At 40.3% G+C, this 19,475-nt stretch overlaps 1 protein-coding gene across 15 annotated transcripts in view; it reads right to left on the bottom strand.

Moving 5' to 3' along the window:
- Positions 1-19,475, bottom strand: part of ARHGAP15 (Rho GTPase activating protein 15) — a 377,757-nt gene that overhangs the window by 104,806 nt on the left and 253,476 nt on the right. For all 15 annotated transcript variants that reach the window (XM_081929289.1, XM_081929290.1, XM_081929284.1 and 12 more), the window contains one exon: positions 18,087-18,164. In XM_081929289.1, coding sequence (XP_081785415.1) covers positions 18,087-18,164 — 78 coding nt within the window. The remainder of the gene's footprint in view (positions 1-18,086; positions 18,165-19,475) is intronic.

The raw sequence follows: 19,475 nt of genomic DNA, 5'->3' as shown, positions 1-19,475 counted from the left end.
ATACTACACCTCAATCTTTCTTTACCAGCTAGCAGAGATGCCTACTGGTTAGCACTGTTCAACCATTTACTTTTACGTGGTAAGTCAAACACTTCTGTTTAAAACCTTCCAAAGCACCCATTGTCCACTGCTACACTCATGGCTCTGGGCATCAAATGTATAGCCTGGAGATATGCACTGAAATCCAAATGTTAAATATTCACACACACACACAGAGAGAGAGAGAGAGAGAGAGAGAGAGAGAGAGAGAGAGAGAGAGAATCAGAAAAAGAAAAACGGGGGATTGTTTAGACCTTGGAAAACAGCAAAGTTCATTTTCTGCTTGTTTGCACGTGGGATCACATGGGGTCAGTGTGGACCAGTGTGGATAAAAACAATCCTGCCAGATCAAGCCAATGGCCCAGCAGCCTGTTCTCATAGTGGCCAATCAGATACCCACAGGAAACCCACAAGCAGGACCTGAGCGCAAGTGTACTGTCTCCTCCTGTGGTTTCCAAGCACTGGGATTCAGAAGCTTTTTACCTCCAACTGTGGAGGCAGAACATAGTTATCATGGCTAATGGCCAATGATAGCCTTATCCTCTATGGGTTTGTGCAATCCTCTGTTAAAGCAATCCAAGTTGGTGACCATATCCAAGTTGGTGCTAATATCATTATTCTGTTATACAAATCTATGGCGTGACTACATTTGTGATACTGTATACAGTTCTGGTAGCTTCAGCTCAAAAATGGATAATTTGATATCATTAGCAAGCTGGGCCACCTCACTGCTCACCCCTAATTCTAGATCATTTATATGAACAAGTTAAAAAGTGCAGGTTCCGATGGGGACTCCATTTTCCATTTAGAATACTGACCAATGCCAATGGAAATAAAACTCATTCTGAATCCCAAATAAAGCTTTCACATTCTATTAGAAACCTTTATGTTAAAAAAACCCTTCAAATAATCTTTTGCTGTTCCCCCCCCTAACTTGTACATATTTGAATTTCCATCGAGCTAGTCTTCTAAACCCCTTAGATAGACAAAGGAACGTGTATCTATAATGAAAGGCATCTTGAGAGAAAGGAAGACAGACAGACAGAAAGGAAGAAAGAGTCTTTTCCATCCACAATAGTAAACGTTACCATGTCATCTGTGTTTTTGTTCCCTTTCGAAGCGTAAAGAATGCCACAAATACCATGGAAAACTCAGATTCCAGTGTGGTAGGATGGTTATTTGTTCCCAACACCACACAGGATGATATTACATACGTTCCAAATAATATTGTTCTTTTAGAGTATAGCCAGCACTTCTTTTTGCTAGCCAATGTTTCATATAAACCAGAGAACCACAGAAATTAAACGCAAGGGAAATGGTAAGAGTTACCTTGAATTACATTAGTTAGTTCTGCAGATTCCACAGTGAAGCTCTTTGGCTCTGATTCACAAACCAGTTCAGCTGAAGCATGCAAATTTAAATCAACTTCATATCATTATTTAAGTTCAACACAATACAATAATTCTAACTTAACTAGCTTCTGGATAATACAATAATTTAGCACAATTAGCTTCTGGATTAGCATCCATCCTAGTCATTGTGTACTGGACAGTATTACTGACTTTACAGAAGGGACTGTGCTTCCAAGCTTTGTGATGATGGACTACACCCAACTTCTAATGTGTTTTCAGTGTAACTCCCCCCACCCCATGTTACTATTCACTATAGGTTTTGATACTTTCTTCCCTCTTTTCATTATTGACATACATCAAGTGGCTATGATGAAATACCAGCCATGTGTGCTGCCTATAATATGACACCACTCCAGTGAGTAGCTACAACATGAAGTGCAATGACTCCAAAACCTTTTCACATTGTGAAAGTTTCAAATGCATAGTAACCACAACACTGCTGTGAAGTAAATGGCCCAACATGAAAGTGATATGAAAAAGGTATTGTATTTACGGTGAAATGATCCATGTTGTAAACATTCTTTATAAGGATGTGATTGACCAAAATGACTCGGGTTCCTGCTGCTTTTCTTTCTGCTTATTTTTCTGCTTCCATCTCTAGCACAAAAAAATTCTTTACATCATTGGCAAGGCAGGCCCAACCTACTTCTTGCATGTAGTTAACTTCTTAAAATGAACTGTTGATTTGGAACGCTGTAGAGAATGCCTAGTGCATCTTGACAACTAGCAGTTAGATATCTAGCAGAAAGTCATGAGGACTCTGGACATGGCAGAATGCTTCCCATTCGCTTCCATGCTGCCACCATCAGTTCTCTCGCTTACTCTTGTTACACAGCCATGTCCCTGATAACATCTCCTCCTTATTAATTCCCTCATCCTTTCACTCACCACCACCATCCCACACATGGCTCCACTTTATTATATTCCCACACATCTAGGGAACCTTTGTGAAACCACATAGGCCTTTAATTTGGAATCATCTGAAGCACATTTGCTTTTCAACACAGGGCTAATCAAAGACAACAGGTTTGGAAGCCCCTCTGTGTTTCAAGCTCCGGCTGCCAAGAAGCACTGCAGCCCAGGGGAAAAATGTCTTCTCCTGGTTCTGTGGAATTTGAGAGCAAGGTTGGCGGCCAGATTCCTATTGAGCTGAAGCCAAGTTTCAATAGGAGCAAGACAAACTGGAATGGGGACAAAGTACGGACAGAATGAGCAGTGTCAGGAAGAGGCCTATTTAGAAACAATGGCAATAGACACCACCCACCAAATTTCTACATGGAAAATTCTTATTACTATACTGCAAGTCTTTGTATTATAACAACTGCTACTATTTACAAACCACCCTACTTATAGCCCATACTACTGCTGCTACTTGTAGTAGTACTCGTACTACATATAGCCTACAACAATACTACTATAGCTCTCTTCTTCTACCACCACCACCACCACCACTACTACTACTACTTATAGCCCACCTTTCTCCAAATGGTCCCAGGCTGGATTACAAAAATATCAGAATGAACTGCAAAATCAACCAATAACAATATTGACAAAACAGTACCAAGCAGTGGTGCATGTGGGAACTCATCCAAAGATCTCTTTAAAGAAGTGTGTCATGCAAATAAGGTAAACGAGCACTATGTAAATCTGTGAGCAGGTACTTTTTGAGTGAAAATAATTGAGATGTACACTAATGGGAGGACATGATCAGCATATTTTAACAACCACTGGTGTAAGTTGCACTACAGTACCGGCAAGTTTCAGTATCAAAGATGTTCAGTAGTAACTTGGTTTGCAACCGCTTTGGATTACAACTGTTTAGGATTATAGCCACGTCAAACCTGGAAGTGTGTGTTCCTTTTTTTGGATTACAACCCATTTGTTTGGATTACAACCAATTTTTTTGGGAGGACCCATTGGTGAAAGCGCGCCTTAGGTTACAACCTGTTTCGGTTTACAACCGGACCACCGGAACGGATTATGATTGTAAACCAAGGTACCACTGTATATGTATATATTCACCAACTCCTTGACTGGATAACCTCTCTGTGCTTTTATAAACTATGTAGAAGGGCAGTTTCAGTAGATGCACATTCTCACGTCAGTGTAATAGTCTTCCTGCCATATTCATTCATTCTGTCTGTCTGTGTCTCTGTCTTTCTCTCTTTCACACATACACACACAATTTATATTTCATCCTTTATCTAAGGAGTTCAGGGGTAGTTTATTATGGGTTATTTCCATGTACATGAGCCCTTTACAAATAAACATTCAGTGTATCCTACAATCATCTTCTTGATTGGAGTCCTGTTAGGTATCCACATCATTATATCAGTACCAGTTACCGGTACATAAAAACCCTGACTAACTTTATCCCTTCCAGCCTGTGGTAACTCTAATATCTAGATGCTGTTTCTCTAGCATTTTTGATTATCACGACAAAGAGATAAATGATATTGTACTTCAGGTTACTAGGTATTTATGTGGCTCCGCAGAATTCTCTGGAGCACAGAGTTCAGTCCTATGTAGAAGATACTGGCTTTAGACTCTGACATCACCAGTTGAAAGTATCTTTGGTAATATGGCTGGGAAAGAGACACTGGAAATCTACTGTCCTCTAATGTAGACACTAGTAGGTTAGAGGGATCAGTTCCCATGGAAAACGCAGTGTGTTTATGCAGCTTCCATTCATTTCAGTGGGATTTGAGCAGTATAACTTCCTGGAGAATTGTGTCCCCCTTCCCTCCCCCCAAGGAATGGTTTTTAGCTGGTAGTAAAACCAGAATTATAAGGTGAATTGATGCCACTAGATAACTTTAGCAACAAAGAGACTGAGCATTTGTTCAAGCTGTATGTTTGCAGTTTAGAAATGGGCACTCGGCAAAGTTATGAAAATATTCAAAAAGTAAACATATTGCAAATTAATGCAAATTTTATTGGCATTAACAAATATGCAAATTAGCTGCCAATCTTGAGCAGTTGGTCACCTTCCAATGTGGCCCTAAGTGCCAAAAAAGATGAACACAGATTTGAGCCACATTTGCGCAGTATCAGGTCAATACTTCAAATTGTACAGCATGTCTGGTTTTCGAGGGTAATGAGATGTGTATGGATGGGTGTGATAGAGAAGAGGAAGTGAGAGTTGAAGAAAGACTTGACTCTTGCTCTCTGAACAGTTTACTTTTCTCTAGTTTTGTGGAGAAGACGGTAATAAAATTCAATATTCTTTGGAGCCTGAAATTTCTATGTAAAATCCCCTCGTGCACATTAGACTCGAATCCAAGACTTTTCCACAACTATTAACTCAGCCATAGGAGCAGCTACTTGTTCCTAAAATGGATCATTTCAACATTTAGTGCATTTTAAGGCTGACTGGTAAATCCTGTTTTGTTTTGTATTGTTTGCATTCACCAATTATAAAACTGGATTTGCTGACCTCTTGTATTGCTACTTCACTTCTCTCCAAACGCTTGTATAGATCTGATGCAGAAAGAAAGCAACTCTAATTTGATCTCACGAAACAGTCACTCCCAAAGTGAATTATAGCCTGATTGAATTGTCTGTTGTGCTGGGGCCATAGCGCAAGTGCAATGTCATGTGCAATAAAACGTCCAAGGATGTTGCAGTGATGCTGTGATGGGAGGCAGAGCAGTTGCTCAGCAAACTCATGCAAAGTCCTAGCATGTGGCAGATGTGGGTAAAAAAATGGGATCCTCCTTAATGAGGGTCCTGGTTGCGCATGGGCCCCTAAGGCACCCCCGCTGGGAGAGTTGTTGCCAGGTGTGGCCCAAGCCTTAACCATTGGGCCCCAGGGTCATGCCAGGCTGTTTGGACCAATCAGGGCGGTTGGCACGATTCCTGGGGCCTATAAAAGCGGCAGCACGGTGTAACTGGGGAAACTTTCATTGTGCTGCCGAACGCCCGCGCTCCCTCCCTAATTTTAGGTGCTGCTGCTTTGGCCCTGCTTTGGATTGGGTTGCCTGCTTTGGAGCAGGGGCTGGGTAGGATTTTTTTTCCATTTGGCAGATTGGATGTAGCCACTTGGTTTTCGCCTACCCCCTTAGCAATCGTCACAACTGTGTAAGGTTTGGAGGTTAGGCATTGGCTTATTGAAGTGTGTGGGAGCGGAGGTGCAGCCATCACTTGCCCCTCCATGAAGAAGGGTATTCCGCTAAAGGAATCTGGGGGTCCTGGATCTCGTCCGAAGTCCGCTTGAGGGGACTTGGCTTGAGGGGACATGGCTAGGGCCATGCCAGGACCACAGGAACCCTGGGCTGAGCTTCATTGGTCCTCATCGATGTTGCTCCCTCGTTTGGTGTTTACCCTTTCAGACTTCCAGCCAGAGAGGCATCTGTCAGTTATAGTCTGTTGCCAATGCCTAAGCCAACACCGCTCACTTTGCTGTAATCAATAAAGTTGTGGCCTAAATTTTGCCCAATAACTTAAACTAAACTTATGTGTCAGTGTGAAGTTATTTTCAGGGGAAGGGCTTGGGGGCCTCGAAGCGCAAGAGATGCTCTAGGGCAGCAGCACATTATATATCATCTGCTTCACATAATTCAAGCATGTAAAAACACCACTCACAATGCAATGACAACATGTAATTTGATTTGAACCTAGGGATACCTGTCTAAACACATTTTTTGGAAATAAGATACTCTGAAATTTATTGACACTAAGCACAATGTTGAACACTTGTCAGTACAGGCATACATCGGGATAAATACGCTTCAGGGTAAGTATTTTCGGGTTGCGCTCCGCAACGACCCAGAAGTAACGGAGTGTGTTACTTCTGGGTTTCGCTGCTCGTGCATGCGCAGACGGTCAAAATGACGTCACGCACATGCGCGGAAGCAGCGAAATGCGACCCGTGCACACACAGTTGCGTGCTACGTTCTGTTCAGGATGCAAACGGGGCTCCGGAACGGATCCCGTTCGCATCCTGAGGTACCACTGTAATGGACTTGATGAGAGACAATTAACCGAAGTTGAGCCACAATGGAAGTGCTCAGGGCTTCATCTGTGAAAAACATTACTTCTCCTCTACTTCTTTTCTCCTCAACAACCCCCAAACCAGTCAATGTGCAGACACTGATTTGTTTCACTGAGCAAACTGTCTGGCAAAGAGAGAAATATCCCCCTCTTTACGGATCTTCTAGGTATTTCCTGGGACTGGCACCAAGTACTATTTTTTTACCTACGATTAAAATGACCAGATACCAGTGTTTGGAGATAACCCTTTTGCCACTCCACCCCCTCACCTGGCAAACAACATTAAACAGAAAATGAATTCTGACAAGATTACAGTACTGTTGGTGGGTGGTTCTTGAGTCTGGGAATTGGGTGATCATCCTGTTCTAGATGGCAAAGTCTCTTCCTGAAGGAGAAAGAGGGTTCTCCTGGACCTAGCATTTTCATTGGTGGCCCAAATGGGGTTACCCATTTGCTTATTTCCAGCTCAGGCTATCTCTGAACTGAGATACCTTGGCCAAGGTGCAATACACTCTAGTAGCCTCGAACTAGATTGAAGATAGTCTGAAAACTTCAGCAACTGCAAAATGCAGCTACTAGAGTACTGATAGTTCTTTTGGATGTCACATAACACTTATCTTGTAGGATCCACACTGGCTGCCTACATGTTTATGCTGATGGTTTTCCCCATACCCTGGCCATGAGATTGGCAGATGTGGACCTCCTTGCCTTCCTACCAGCAAATGTATCTCACTGTCAGCTGAGGCAGGATGTGAAATGTGGTTTATGTTTAAGCTGCTCTGCCTTTTAGGGTTGTTTTGTATTGTCTTGCTGTTTCATTAACATTTCAGGAAACTATGAGATCATATGATGAAGAGCAATCTATAAATTTGACAATAAGTAACAACAAACAACAAACAGCAGCAGCAGGAGGAAAATAATGATTGTTGAAATAGCTTTGTCTACATCTTCACTGCCCCAGAGGAACTCTGGCCACTCACACTGATATTCTGCTTATGTTAGTAGAAGTAACTATTTTAGGATTTCTATTAGTTAAGCACTACTTGGTAATTTTTTAATTTTATTTTACGACTTATTGTTATAATTATTTTAATTGGAGCTGTTGGAATTTGAAAAAGCAGGTTTAGAAAACAATCTAAATGAGTAGCACCCATCCATTTTGGTATAGGTGTCCACAAATCTTACATACAGTATATGGTAATGGCAGTCTAGTAGGGATTGTAGTCTACACGTAACCCTCACAGTATCTGGGTATGTTGTTTTACCACATGGAAAAACCAGACAAGAGTGTAGTCCAGATTCAAATCAATAGTAGGGCTTATAAATACTTTCACTGTTGTATTATTTTCTTAAAATATTTATTTGTAATGAGATAGTGTTGTTCAGCAAATAATACCGAAGACACAAAAGAAGCAGGATACTTTCATGGCGATTTCATGCAATCCTCTGTGGTGACTTCAACAAACAATATCTGATGGATCTACACACCCAGTCAGATTCAGAGGAATCCAAGTTAGTACAGACCTTCTAGGAGCAAATATTCATTTCCTGGGTTTCCATACTCAATGCACTCCAGCAACTGCCACTGGCATAAACATCTCTCTCCCCCACCCCCCATACAGATAAAACTACTTGCATCCATATCAGGTTATCAGGAGCAGGAGGATCCACAGAACGTAGATATTCCCTTATGCACCCTGGCTTTCTAGAGTAACCCACACCAGGGCCGTCTTTAGTATATGTGCCGCAGGCAGGGGGGGAGGGAAAACTCAAAGTTGTTGAGCTTTTTATGGGAGGGGAAATCGCTCACCTGTAACGACACAGTGGGAAAAAGCTGCTTTTCTGTCATGACTCATTGGTAATATTTGATGCTACGACAGAAAACAGAGCGATGGAGGAAGGGGGGGCGGGGACTTTTGCTCCATTGCTTTTCACTGCCACCGATCGAGAGGGACCAGTGGCAGTACTGCCCACCATAATTTGGCGCCCGGGTACCCCGCACCCCTTGCATCACCTGGTAAAGACGGCCCTGGCCCATACTATGCCTGCATATCTAATTCAATGCATGTGATTCAAGATGATGGCAAGTTTGTGACCATTCAAGAGAACTTCTAGGGAGCAACTTGACAGCTTCTCCAGATTTCACAAACCATGGACACCCCACTCCAAACACTGATGAATGAAAGAAAGAAAAACACTGATGAAAGAAAGAAAGAAAAGCTACTTGCATCCATGGTAGTATTTTGCATTCAGAAGCAACAATACGCAGAGATTGAGAACTCCCAAGGGGACATTTAAATGATGCACACCTAAATTATTTGCAATATGCCTGTGGAGTTGATTGGATGTGCAGAATGACACAATCCATGATGGCACCACCTGTCATATGCACCTATGATGGAATAGCTTGAATACCCCAAGTGATAATGCTTTTCATAATGTGTTTGAAATGTTTGACAGAAACAGCCAAATAAAGAAAACAAAAACAAAAAAGGAAAACAAGTGAAAATGAGATTTATTTTATTTTTTAAATAATGTGAATGTTTTCAGCTCAGCCCCAATGCCAAACACTCTCCTTCTTTGGAGGTTTTTAAGCAGAGGTTGGATGGCCATCTGTCATGGATGCTTTAGCTGAGATTCTTGCATTGCAGGGCAGGGGGTTGGACTAGATGACCCTTGGGGTCCCCCTTTCAACTCTACAATTCTATGATGCCTCTTTCTCCTATCCCAGACAGCCACGAATTCCAGCTAACCACACCACTTGTAGTACCCACAGTTGCTTTCCCCTAAGACGCAGGATAGGGACCATTAACAGCAATTTTACGAAATTTGCTTTTTCATGGAATCTCCTCCTTCACCCATGCAGTGCTAGTAATCTAGCAGAGGGACATACTAAATGCCTAAATCATTGCGAATCACCTACCCTTCCTTATTCCTTAACAATGTTTTATGTAATGATTTAGTCCAGTGAAGTTTTGCCAGTTTCTTAAAAGGAAACTGAAGAAGATGAAAATGTGTGTGTGTGTGTGTGTGTGTGTGTGTACCCAATCACCATAATCAATGATTTCATAAAATTTCTTTTAAAATATGCATGAAGTAGCCTGGGTGCTTAACCAGGGAAATTTGCTCAACGTCTCATGATACATACAACTCATTGGCTATACTAATCTTCATATCGGTTCCCAAAGGATATTGGCGGCTGGCTGGGGAAGAGAGAAGGAAAAACAAATGTAAACTATCAGAGAGGATTTCCCTAGCCCTTTAAAATATATTATTTTCTGTCAATCTTGCTATGTGCTAAAAGCGCTGCAAACTCCATCACGCCCTTGGCCCATTAAGACTGTACCAAGCTGCTTCTCTGGAAGTTGGGAGCCTTTGCAGTGAAGCTTCTTTGCCTCTGCCCACAGAGAGCCTTTGTTAACTGACAAGAGGACTGAAGCGACTGGCTGCCTTTGAAATGGATATGTTGGGTCAGTGAAAACTGCTGGGTGCTTTTCAGTGGGTCTGTATCCCTTCTTCTTCCTCTTCTTCTTCTTTTTTTAAAAAATAGTTTTGAAAAGTAGCTTCTTCTTCTCCTTTTCTCTCTTTTAAAAAAAACAAATCCTGGTTTTAACACCCAACCCATTTCCACTGACCCGATGTGTCAGTTTCAAAGGTAACTTCAGTCCTTAGTTGGAGTTAAAAAGGTAGCAGTGCTGATTCAAGCTCTTCTCCTTTAGACTGATAATGGTAGCTGCCAATCAGATTCAACTCTGGCAGGTTTTCAGAAAAACCTGCGTAGGTTTCATATTGGATTTTTGAAAATGCTGAAAAAAAGGAACATGGGCACTTGCTTGTAAAACATTTTCACTGATCTTGTCTTTTCCTTTCTTCGGCTTGCTGATACAAGAAATAAGAATGAGGTAAAGCATCATTTATCTCATTGGCCTGGGGGATATGCAAAAACAGCCAGCTAATCAGATCTTAGGATAAATGAGACTACTATTTACCACAGTGTTATACCACAAGGGGATGACATATTGTGTGCCAATACATATGGGGTAGCTTCAGACAGTACAACATGGATGAATCCTCTTCATATTTATATGCAAGCAAAGGCCCCAGTGCAATCAGTGGTCCTTAAATGTTCATAATTGGGCACAGGATCACAGCTCTTTGCGACTACTAATAGTGACTAATAATGCCACTAGTGCATTACCTTTAGAAAGGGGATGCAACGCTTATAAATCCAACGCTGAAGGTATGCTAGAATCCATAAAATTTCCAATTACAGAGCTAGAATTTATTGTGCACATATGGAAAATAATACTTGTAAAAGAGAGAGGGGTTTGTGCCTGGTGCTGTCAATACTGTGAAGGATGGGGTGATTATAAAGCAAATTAACAATACTTTTAAATGTGCATTCACTTATCTTTCCAATTAAATCCTTGTTAAACAACTGCACAGACAGTAATGGTACTTCTGCAAAGCATGGATCAAGACAGTTTTATTGTAATTTTTACTTTGTAACAATTAATCAAGTAGTCATTTTCTTTATTATTAAATTATTTAGTTAATAAATATTCTCAACTGGCCAACATATTTGTATTTCACATGCAATTTTTTAATGTTGGAACTTGTATTTGAATGTTGAATTAGATGTAGGACTCACTCAAGAGCCGTTTTATTTCATCACTTATTATTGTGGCAAATAAAATCAACTCCTATTAATGCCAGATGACTGTTTACTTTATAAAAATCTGCCATACTTTAAGGCTATGTTACAGTCTCCCAATTCTAATAACAATATTTTTATTTTTCAGGTAGCAGAGACTTTGCATGTGATGCAGGTAGGAAATATTAATTTTCCCTCAAAAGGTGCATATAGATACTAAAAACGCAGTAATTGACCTATGGGTGGTGTGTTGTATTTTACAGTTAACATGCAAATAAGGACATTCAAAGGTCAAGCTACTCTGCAAATGCCAAACATTTTGTAAACAAAGAGCTTGATATGAGACAATTAAGATCTACCTCATTTTATGCATGAATTGACACTTATTGAACAATGCAGTAAACAGCGATATTGATATTTCTATGGTTTGTGATAACTATACACATATTAGGACAAATTTCAAGTGCTCCAACTGGGTATGACAAATCCACAATACTTTGTATTTGCCCCTGTAAATTTAGTGCTCAAGGGAATTACTTGAACAATTCCCTTGAAAAAAACCAGTTGAATAATAATAATAATAATAATAATAATAATAATAATAATATGATGTCCACCCCACCCATCTGGCTGGGCTTCCCCAGCCACTCTGGGCGGCTTCCAACAGAAGGTTAAAAATACATTAAAACACCAGTCGTTAAAAACTTCCCTAAGCATATGTCTTCATATGTCTTCTAAATGTCATATAGTTGCTTATGTCCTTGACATCTGACGGGAGTGTCTTCCACAGGGTGGGTGCCACTACCAGGAAGGCCCTCTGCCTCGTTCCTTGTAACCTCACTTCTCCATATCTAGTGAGTGTGTGTGCTATATTTGTGGTAAATGTGCACATGTGTTGAGTATATGTGTTGTCTGCATGTGTAGCTTGTGTGCATGTACTTACTCACCGAGAATCCCACCAATGGCATGTGCCCTTGGAGGGATAGAGGATCGTCAATATGGCCCCTGGGTTGAAAATGTTTAGCCACCCCTAAGTAGTATGTGAAGCAATCTTTCCAAAGTTCCCTAGAAACTCATATGTATGTTGTTCCAGAGTTAATAGGTCTAGGAATTATTTAGAATATGGAGTAAGTGGATACATTTGCCACACATCCATTAAAAATCTATAAAGTTAACTTGGGCTCTGGATTGGAAACCTAAACTGAAGTACGAGGAGATGATGTCATCATAATGACGGTTTACACAAAGTTCACAACAAATCATTACAATGGCGGAAATAAGTGAAACAGGGGTGGCTAGATTGTAGCTTTCAGGATGTTGCCACTCCAACTCTCCTCAAATTACAAGGGCATCACTGTTCACTTACAGAAATTACAGCTCCCCTCCGAACTCTTCCAGTTTCCCTTGTATAATAGTGGATAGCCAAAAGGTTCCCTGATAATAATGTTGCCAGTTGTATGGAATCTTTACTCAAATGTACTTAAATCCCACTGTTGAGGAAACAGTGACATCACACTAGCATTAATGTTCATTTTGTTTTGCAATATCTTTCAAAGAAAGAGAGAGGTAAAAAAAATGGGTATTACTGTCTCCAAGAATCCTCACAGCTTTGTGTTACATGAATCAATGTAACTGACAAAGTTTTGAGCTGGGAACTGTGTACCATATTGAAAGATGTTATAATACAGGCCTCTTATGATCAAGATCTTTTCAGCTTTTAATAGGAAAAATAAATCATTGATAAAAGATAATCTTGTCACCTGAAAGAAGAAGTGCAATATCAATGACCTTCTGTACAAACACACCAATACACACACTCTCTCTCTCACACACACACGGATAAAATGTATACAGTACGGCAGTGCTTCTGTTGTCATTGCTGACAAAAGCCTTAAGAACTGGTAATAAAAGATCGAGTAAAAAAGTGCAAGGAAGTGAGCCAATGTGTTTTTTTATATAAAAAAATACCAGAAGACACTTTCTAAAATGTTTAACAATAAAGATGAACAATTGTAATATTTTTGTCCTTTTTCTCCTCCCCTCATCATTCCCTGGTTGCCTTTTATTCATTTTCTGATCATACTGATTATGTTCACAACATAAAGATAGGGGATACTGATAATGCTTAGGTCTGAGGCTCATTCTCTCTTTATCTTAAAAAAAAAACACACAAAAAACTTACAGTACACTATTCTCAAGCTTTCCTGCAATGTTGTGTGGTTCAAGATTCCAGTTGCAATGAAATAAAGACGGTCTAAATTTATGTCTGTTTTGCACTTCACAGAGCAGGGGTTTCAATGAAAGAATCATACATGGTCAAATGGCAGTGTAGAAATGAACAATCAAGTATTTTGCTCATGCAAGGATTGATAGTCTGTTCAATTTGGGGCATTATAAATGGATTTTTTCATGCAGGGTTGGCTAATGCTTATTGCTGAATAATATTAACAGAAGCAACAAAATTTTGCTGAGAAAAAAGTTATATACAAAATAAATATAAAAATATTTTAAAAATCAGAAGTTTCCCTTCTTAAGTACAATGGGGGGGGGGGAGTCGCCAGATCAAATAAAATTATTTTAAAAATGAAAAATCAGTATTAATAATAATACGTACATCTCATTATTGCCAGTAGCCACCATAAACCCACCTTTGCAGAGGCTCTCAGTTTTGCACAAGAGGTAATAAGCCATGTGCTCTACTTTTGATGCCATGTGCATGTCAAGCTTCTGAGCTACAGCTACAATGGAAAAACCTGCCAGCATTAGCAGGTTCTTCATGCCTTTTCCATAGGCCTAGCTCAGAACCAGATGTTTGGCCAAAACTAAACTAGCATTGCTAGTATATCAAACAGTAATATGGGGCTGTAGCTTCTGCGTGTTGTTTGGTGATTCTTTTGATAATTTATCAGAACAGATATAAATTTGAAGCATTAATAGATTTTTGGCAAGAAAATGAAGGTAAAAAAAACAAGAGGTTTAGCACTATGTAGCACTACGTGGGGTGTGTGCTTGCAGAACGAGCTCCGCTTGTGCAATGGGACTCTCACCCATGCACCTGCTAAACCTAGGTGTTCCCCCAATTCTGCCAGAGGAGCTTTAGGTGCGGAGGTGGGAAAGGGGTTATTATGTTTCTGTCAATGCACCTTGTCCAAAACCTGGGATTGGAATGTGTAGGCAAGGCTTTTCCTTTAGTTACAAGCTTTTCTTGACCATCACAACTGAGCTCTCTCTAATCCATCTCTCCACCCCGGTGTTTGTTGCATCACCCCTTCAACTGGAATTCTCTTTTTAAAATTTTCTATTTATGCATTTTCCAAAATTTAATACATACATCTTTCAATTTGCTTCATTCATCTCATTTCTCCAGACTTGCCTGTCCACCCCTCCATGGTTTTCTACACCTTGGTCCCTGTTATACAGCATATCCATCAATACCACTCATTTTGATTCTATACAATATCTGAAGTGTTATTTACTGCTGCTCACATATCTATCCCTACTTGGAAATTTATTTGGTTTTTGTACCTCTTTAAATATTCTCCAAAGTATTCCCACTCTTCCCTCACCTATTTCTCATCATGATTCCTCATCTTAGCTGCGGTGATGGCTAAGATGGCATTCTCTTTTTATGCTACGCTTAGAAACATTTGTTTCCCTTTTGCTCACATTTTTCTGCAGCACTTCATGGTGTCCAAATCACGGAGGTGCCACAAGGCACTTGGGACGGTGGGCCCCCACTTTGACTTGCGTTGCCTCAAGTACAGATTCAGCTTTGCCTTCGACAAGCCGAGAAACCCGCTGCAGTAATCTGTTTTTCCGAAAGACTTCCCCAAATCTACTGCATATTACAAATAGGTACAATTGGGTGTATTTAGCTCTGTTTATTTCTTATTTGTTTTACGGCTAACTACTCAAACTGTAAAGTTAGTGTCTTTTTTTCTAAAATCATTTGCTCAAGAACCGTTTATCTTGTTGCATTTGTAAGCCTCAATACAGTGGTACCTCAGGTTAAGTACTTAATTCGTTCCGGAGGTACGTTCTTAACCTGAAACTGTTCTTAACTTGAAGCACCACTTTAGCTAATGGGGCCTCCTGCTGCTGCTGTGCCGCCGCTGCACGATTTCTGTTCTCATCCTGAAACAAAGTTCTTAACCCGAGGTAATATTTCTGGGTTAGTGGAGTCTGTAACCTGAAGTGTATGTAACCCAAGGTACCACTGTATATAAATAAAATATACAGAGTTATTGATTCACATTCTCTGCATAGATTAGGAAACAAGAGACTTGGTTTATTGGGGATTGTCTCCTTTGACAGCTCTTCTTTTTGAACAACTCTAGTGGGTCCTCACCTTGGAAAGATCACAAGTGCAACCTCTCATTTTCTCATGTCGCAGCAAATTTTTGACCTGCTGCATCACACTCTTGTTCATGGATATCTGCCAGGGGCACCAACGTACGTCCTACGCAATAACACCAACACAGGACAAAAAGGCCATATTTGCAAGCCTCCCTGAAAATTAGTTAGTTGTACACCAAATTGCCGGACTTGTATGAGGAAAGAAGGTGATGGCAAGTGTACATCAATGGATGACTGATCAAGCAGCTTGGTCTCTTCCACAGTTCTTTAAAGCAGAAATGAGAGCAGAGAATGAACATCTGAGACAGTACTTCTGGGAACAGGAAGAAGTGCAGTCTGTCTAGAGCTTGCATGGTGAAATAAGAGCTTTGACTTTTTATTTTTAAGTTGAATGACTTTACTGACTTGGTGGCTTGGGATGGATTTGGCAATTCAGTTTCATACAGAGATGTAGGACTTAGTTCATCCCTGGTGTAATTCAATCAAACTCAAAGTGATGAAATCCTTTGCATACATTTGATGACAAGTTCACAGAAATGTTTTGAGGAGACTTCAATGGAGTTACATTGGGGAAGAATTTGATCCTTTCTGGGATTTCCCCCCGCTAATTTTAAATGTCTTATGGTTGTATTCATAATTTGAGGCTATTCTTTAGAAATAAATGTGCCATATGTATATCAATCTCAAAATTAGGACAAGTCACAGAGCAAGAAAGAACACAGATCACCTAACTAAAATACCAGAAAGAAAATAGCAACAATCAATAATAATATAAGACTCTTCTACAATATTTTGCATATAAAAGTAAATGTTAAGTTAAAAACAAAAACAGTTTCAGGAATATAAAATTTTATATGTGATTACAAATGCCTAGAAGAACGAATGTCCCAGTAGCCAACACTCCTCATTTACTAAGGCCATCACAAGCCTTGGAAAAAAGTAACTCTTTACCTGACACCAAAAAGATGTCAGCATAGTTGCCAGGTGGACCTCACTGCAGAGATTATGCCACAGATGGGAAGCCACAACTGAAAAGGCCCTCTCTCTTGTCATCACCCTACAAGCCTTCCTCAGAGGGGGTTCCTGGATAAGAACCTCAGAAGATCTATGTCTGGACGGATTCATATCGGGAGAGAAGTTCCAGAAGATATTGGGGTCCTGAGCTATTAAAGCTTTATAGCTCAATATGCTCTCTTTTTAAAGGTGAAATGACCATGGACATTTTTCAGAACCACAGTATTAACACATTTCTAATGCACACATTTTATATAACAATCTGGAATATATGACAATCTGGAAGGCATACAACATATCAACAGCATTAAAACTTTTGGGTGGGTTTGTTCATTTGTCTTGCTCCATGCCAATACACCTTTTCCCAGCGGTGCTGGGGTCCAGAGAATGCAGCAAAGTACTGGGCAAGGGTTTGCCCAGTATCTTGTCTGTGTGATGGGCTCATGGGAAAGAGCTGTCCCATGAGCCCTTGCAAGGGGGTGGGGAAAACCAATATAAGGCTGCTTTCCCTGGAGCTCAGAGCCATTCTGCCTGGAGAGCTTCCTACCCACCGTCGGGTTACAACCTTCCCTGAGCAGTTTTGGGTCCGTGGTTGACACAGCCAGGATATTTTTTTCTCAACCTGATTGGCACTTGGTTGGGTTTTCTCCGCCTTTCCCTCAGTGAAATTATGGCCTTCCTTTGTTAGATGGAATAAGGTTGTTTTTTGAGGGCGGAAATGACATTGGGCAGGATCAACATAGTATGGGGAGCCCACATAAGGGGTCTGAGGAGAAGACTGACCATGGCACCCCAAGCCTGGTGTTGGGGTACCTACCTAGTAGGTATCTGTACGCTGGTTGCCCAGTAAGACCTTGCTTGTTTGGCTTGCAGCCGCAAGGTTCAACAATGGATGACCCCAACAGAATGGATTTGGGACAGTCCAAACACGGCAGACCCATTCCATCGACATGGAGTTTGTGGAATGCTGAAGTGATCTTGGCCCCAGCGCCATGCCAACCCTTGTCCGCTGCTGTCGATAAGGATTTAGCCTGATTTTATCCCATCACCATTGTACAGTCTGTTTATTGGTTGCCCTCACGAGTCAAATAATGCACCTTTCTGGGTAATTTAATGTTGGCTTTTGTACCTATTGCATAATTTTAGACTTATTTTTGTAGTATTGCTATTGTGAATGTGAATCAGTGCACATTTCTTACTCTTTCCCTTCCTGTGGCATCATTCCCAAGTGTCTTTGTTTTTCTTCTATTTCATTTTCTTATTCCATATCTCTTTAGACTTGTAGGCCTTCTCTTTTTTATGTCTAATATTTTAGCATAATTTTTGAGCATAAATTTAATGTCACATTATAATTCCTCACTCCTTTTGTTGTCTCTCTCTCCCCCCCCCCCAATTCTTTTACTGGCTTATTTTCTTTTACAGCATGACTGTTGCTCTTCCCCTTCTCTCTTCCAACCCATATTTTGGTTGTTTGCAGTATCTCTGTACACTTCTCTTCTGCAAAATGCCACTCTTCATTCTCTGCCACTAATGTACCACGGCTTCTAAAATCCATTGTATTGTCATTTCAGACAGATAAGTACTAAACAAAACATTACCAGGGTGAAGGAATCACTTACCATGATTGACAACAAATCGCAACTTCTGTATCGTTGCCAGATTGCCGCTGACTCTGTATATTCCATCAACATCCAGACCTGAAAAAGGAAAACATATTTCATATTGGCTTGTGCGAGTATTATACTTAAGATGTCTGTCAAGAAAATATAAATGTCCTAAACTACAGAGAAAATTTTACTTCAGTGAACTATTTGATAAACATTCGGTTGATGAAACAGTCACACGATGTTCTTGTTCTGTTTTATTTGCCTTTCAAGGTGAAAAGTCCCCCCCTTCTTCTAAATCAGTATTTGCCTGAAGGTGAGTGGATTACTGATATACACGTAGCTCCCATTTCTATGAAAACTTCCACATTCAAATAAACAGAAGGGAAGCTCCTTATATTAGGGTTCCAATATTTCAAACAGTGAAAATCCGGACAGAAAAACTATTGAGCTTTATGGACAAAATAACTTTTTAAAAAAGCCATTTTAGAGCTATTTTCATGTAAAAACAGCTGCCATACATCCGGAATACAGCAGTTGCAAACAGTGTCCAGGCAGGAATCACTGAAATGTCCAGGAAAATCCCATAATCCCATATTGGAAGTCTAGCTTTTGGCAGATTTCCATAAAAATAGCTCAAAATGTTTTGTTTTGGGTTGTTTTTGTTTTGTTTTGTTTTGTTTTTGCAAAAAAAGCTCTCAACAACTTTGGGCAAAATGAGAAAACTCCCCAATCAAGTGTGGAATTTCATCTCCACTGAATGATGGAGTTAGAAAAGCTCTATGTACAGATTCCAGCACAGCTGCAGCTCTGCTTTGGAATTTTGCTGTACAACTTATGGCAAACTGTAAGGGCAATACAGAAACAATACTCCTGTATCTCTTAGGTACATTAAGAAATCAGGAGCAGGCAAATGATCATGTGATCCTTCCCTACAATCTCTTCTCAGAGGAAACTTCCTCAGTTGAACTATGATCAGTCAGGGGATACACCAGTAAGCACTGACTTTAACTGTGTTGAATGCTAACCAGGTTCTAAATCAAAACTCACCAGCCAACTTTTTACTTGGTTCCAATCCTAGTTAAACAGGGAACTTCTTTAACTTTAACCTCGGTAAAGCTCAGCGCTGTGCCAACGCATTCTTTAATTTCATTTAAATTATAAAGTGGCAATTTGCTTTGGAGAGGGAAGAGATTTCATTTACAGTACATACATGGACCAAAACTACAAACTCCTCAGATTATTGACTGCAGAGTGGTCTAACTAATTTGACTGGATCTATTCCAGACAATGTGGTTAAATGAATGCATCTGGAGGCATTCAGTATGGCTAAGGGTTAATGAAAGTCTAAAATTAGCAGCTCTCCATAAACCTTTGGTACTGTTAATAAATTGAATATGAGAA

Source organism: Podarcis melisellensis, assembly GCF_964234715.1.
Source record: "Podarcis melisellensis genome assembly, chromosome: 1".
NCBI lineage: Eukaryota > Metazoa > Chordata > Lepidosauria > Squamata > Lacertidae > Podarcis > Podarcis melisellensis.
Note: the sequence above shows the minus strand (reverse complement) of the source record. Positions and strands in the feature narration are given on the sequence as shown.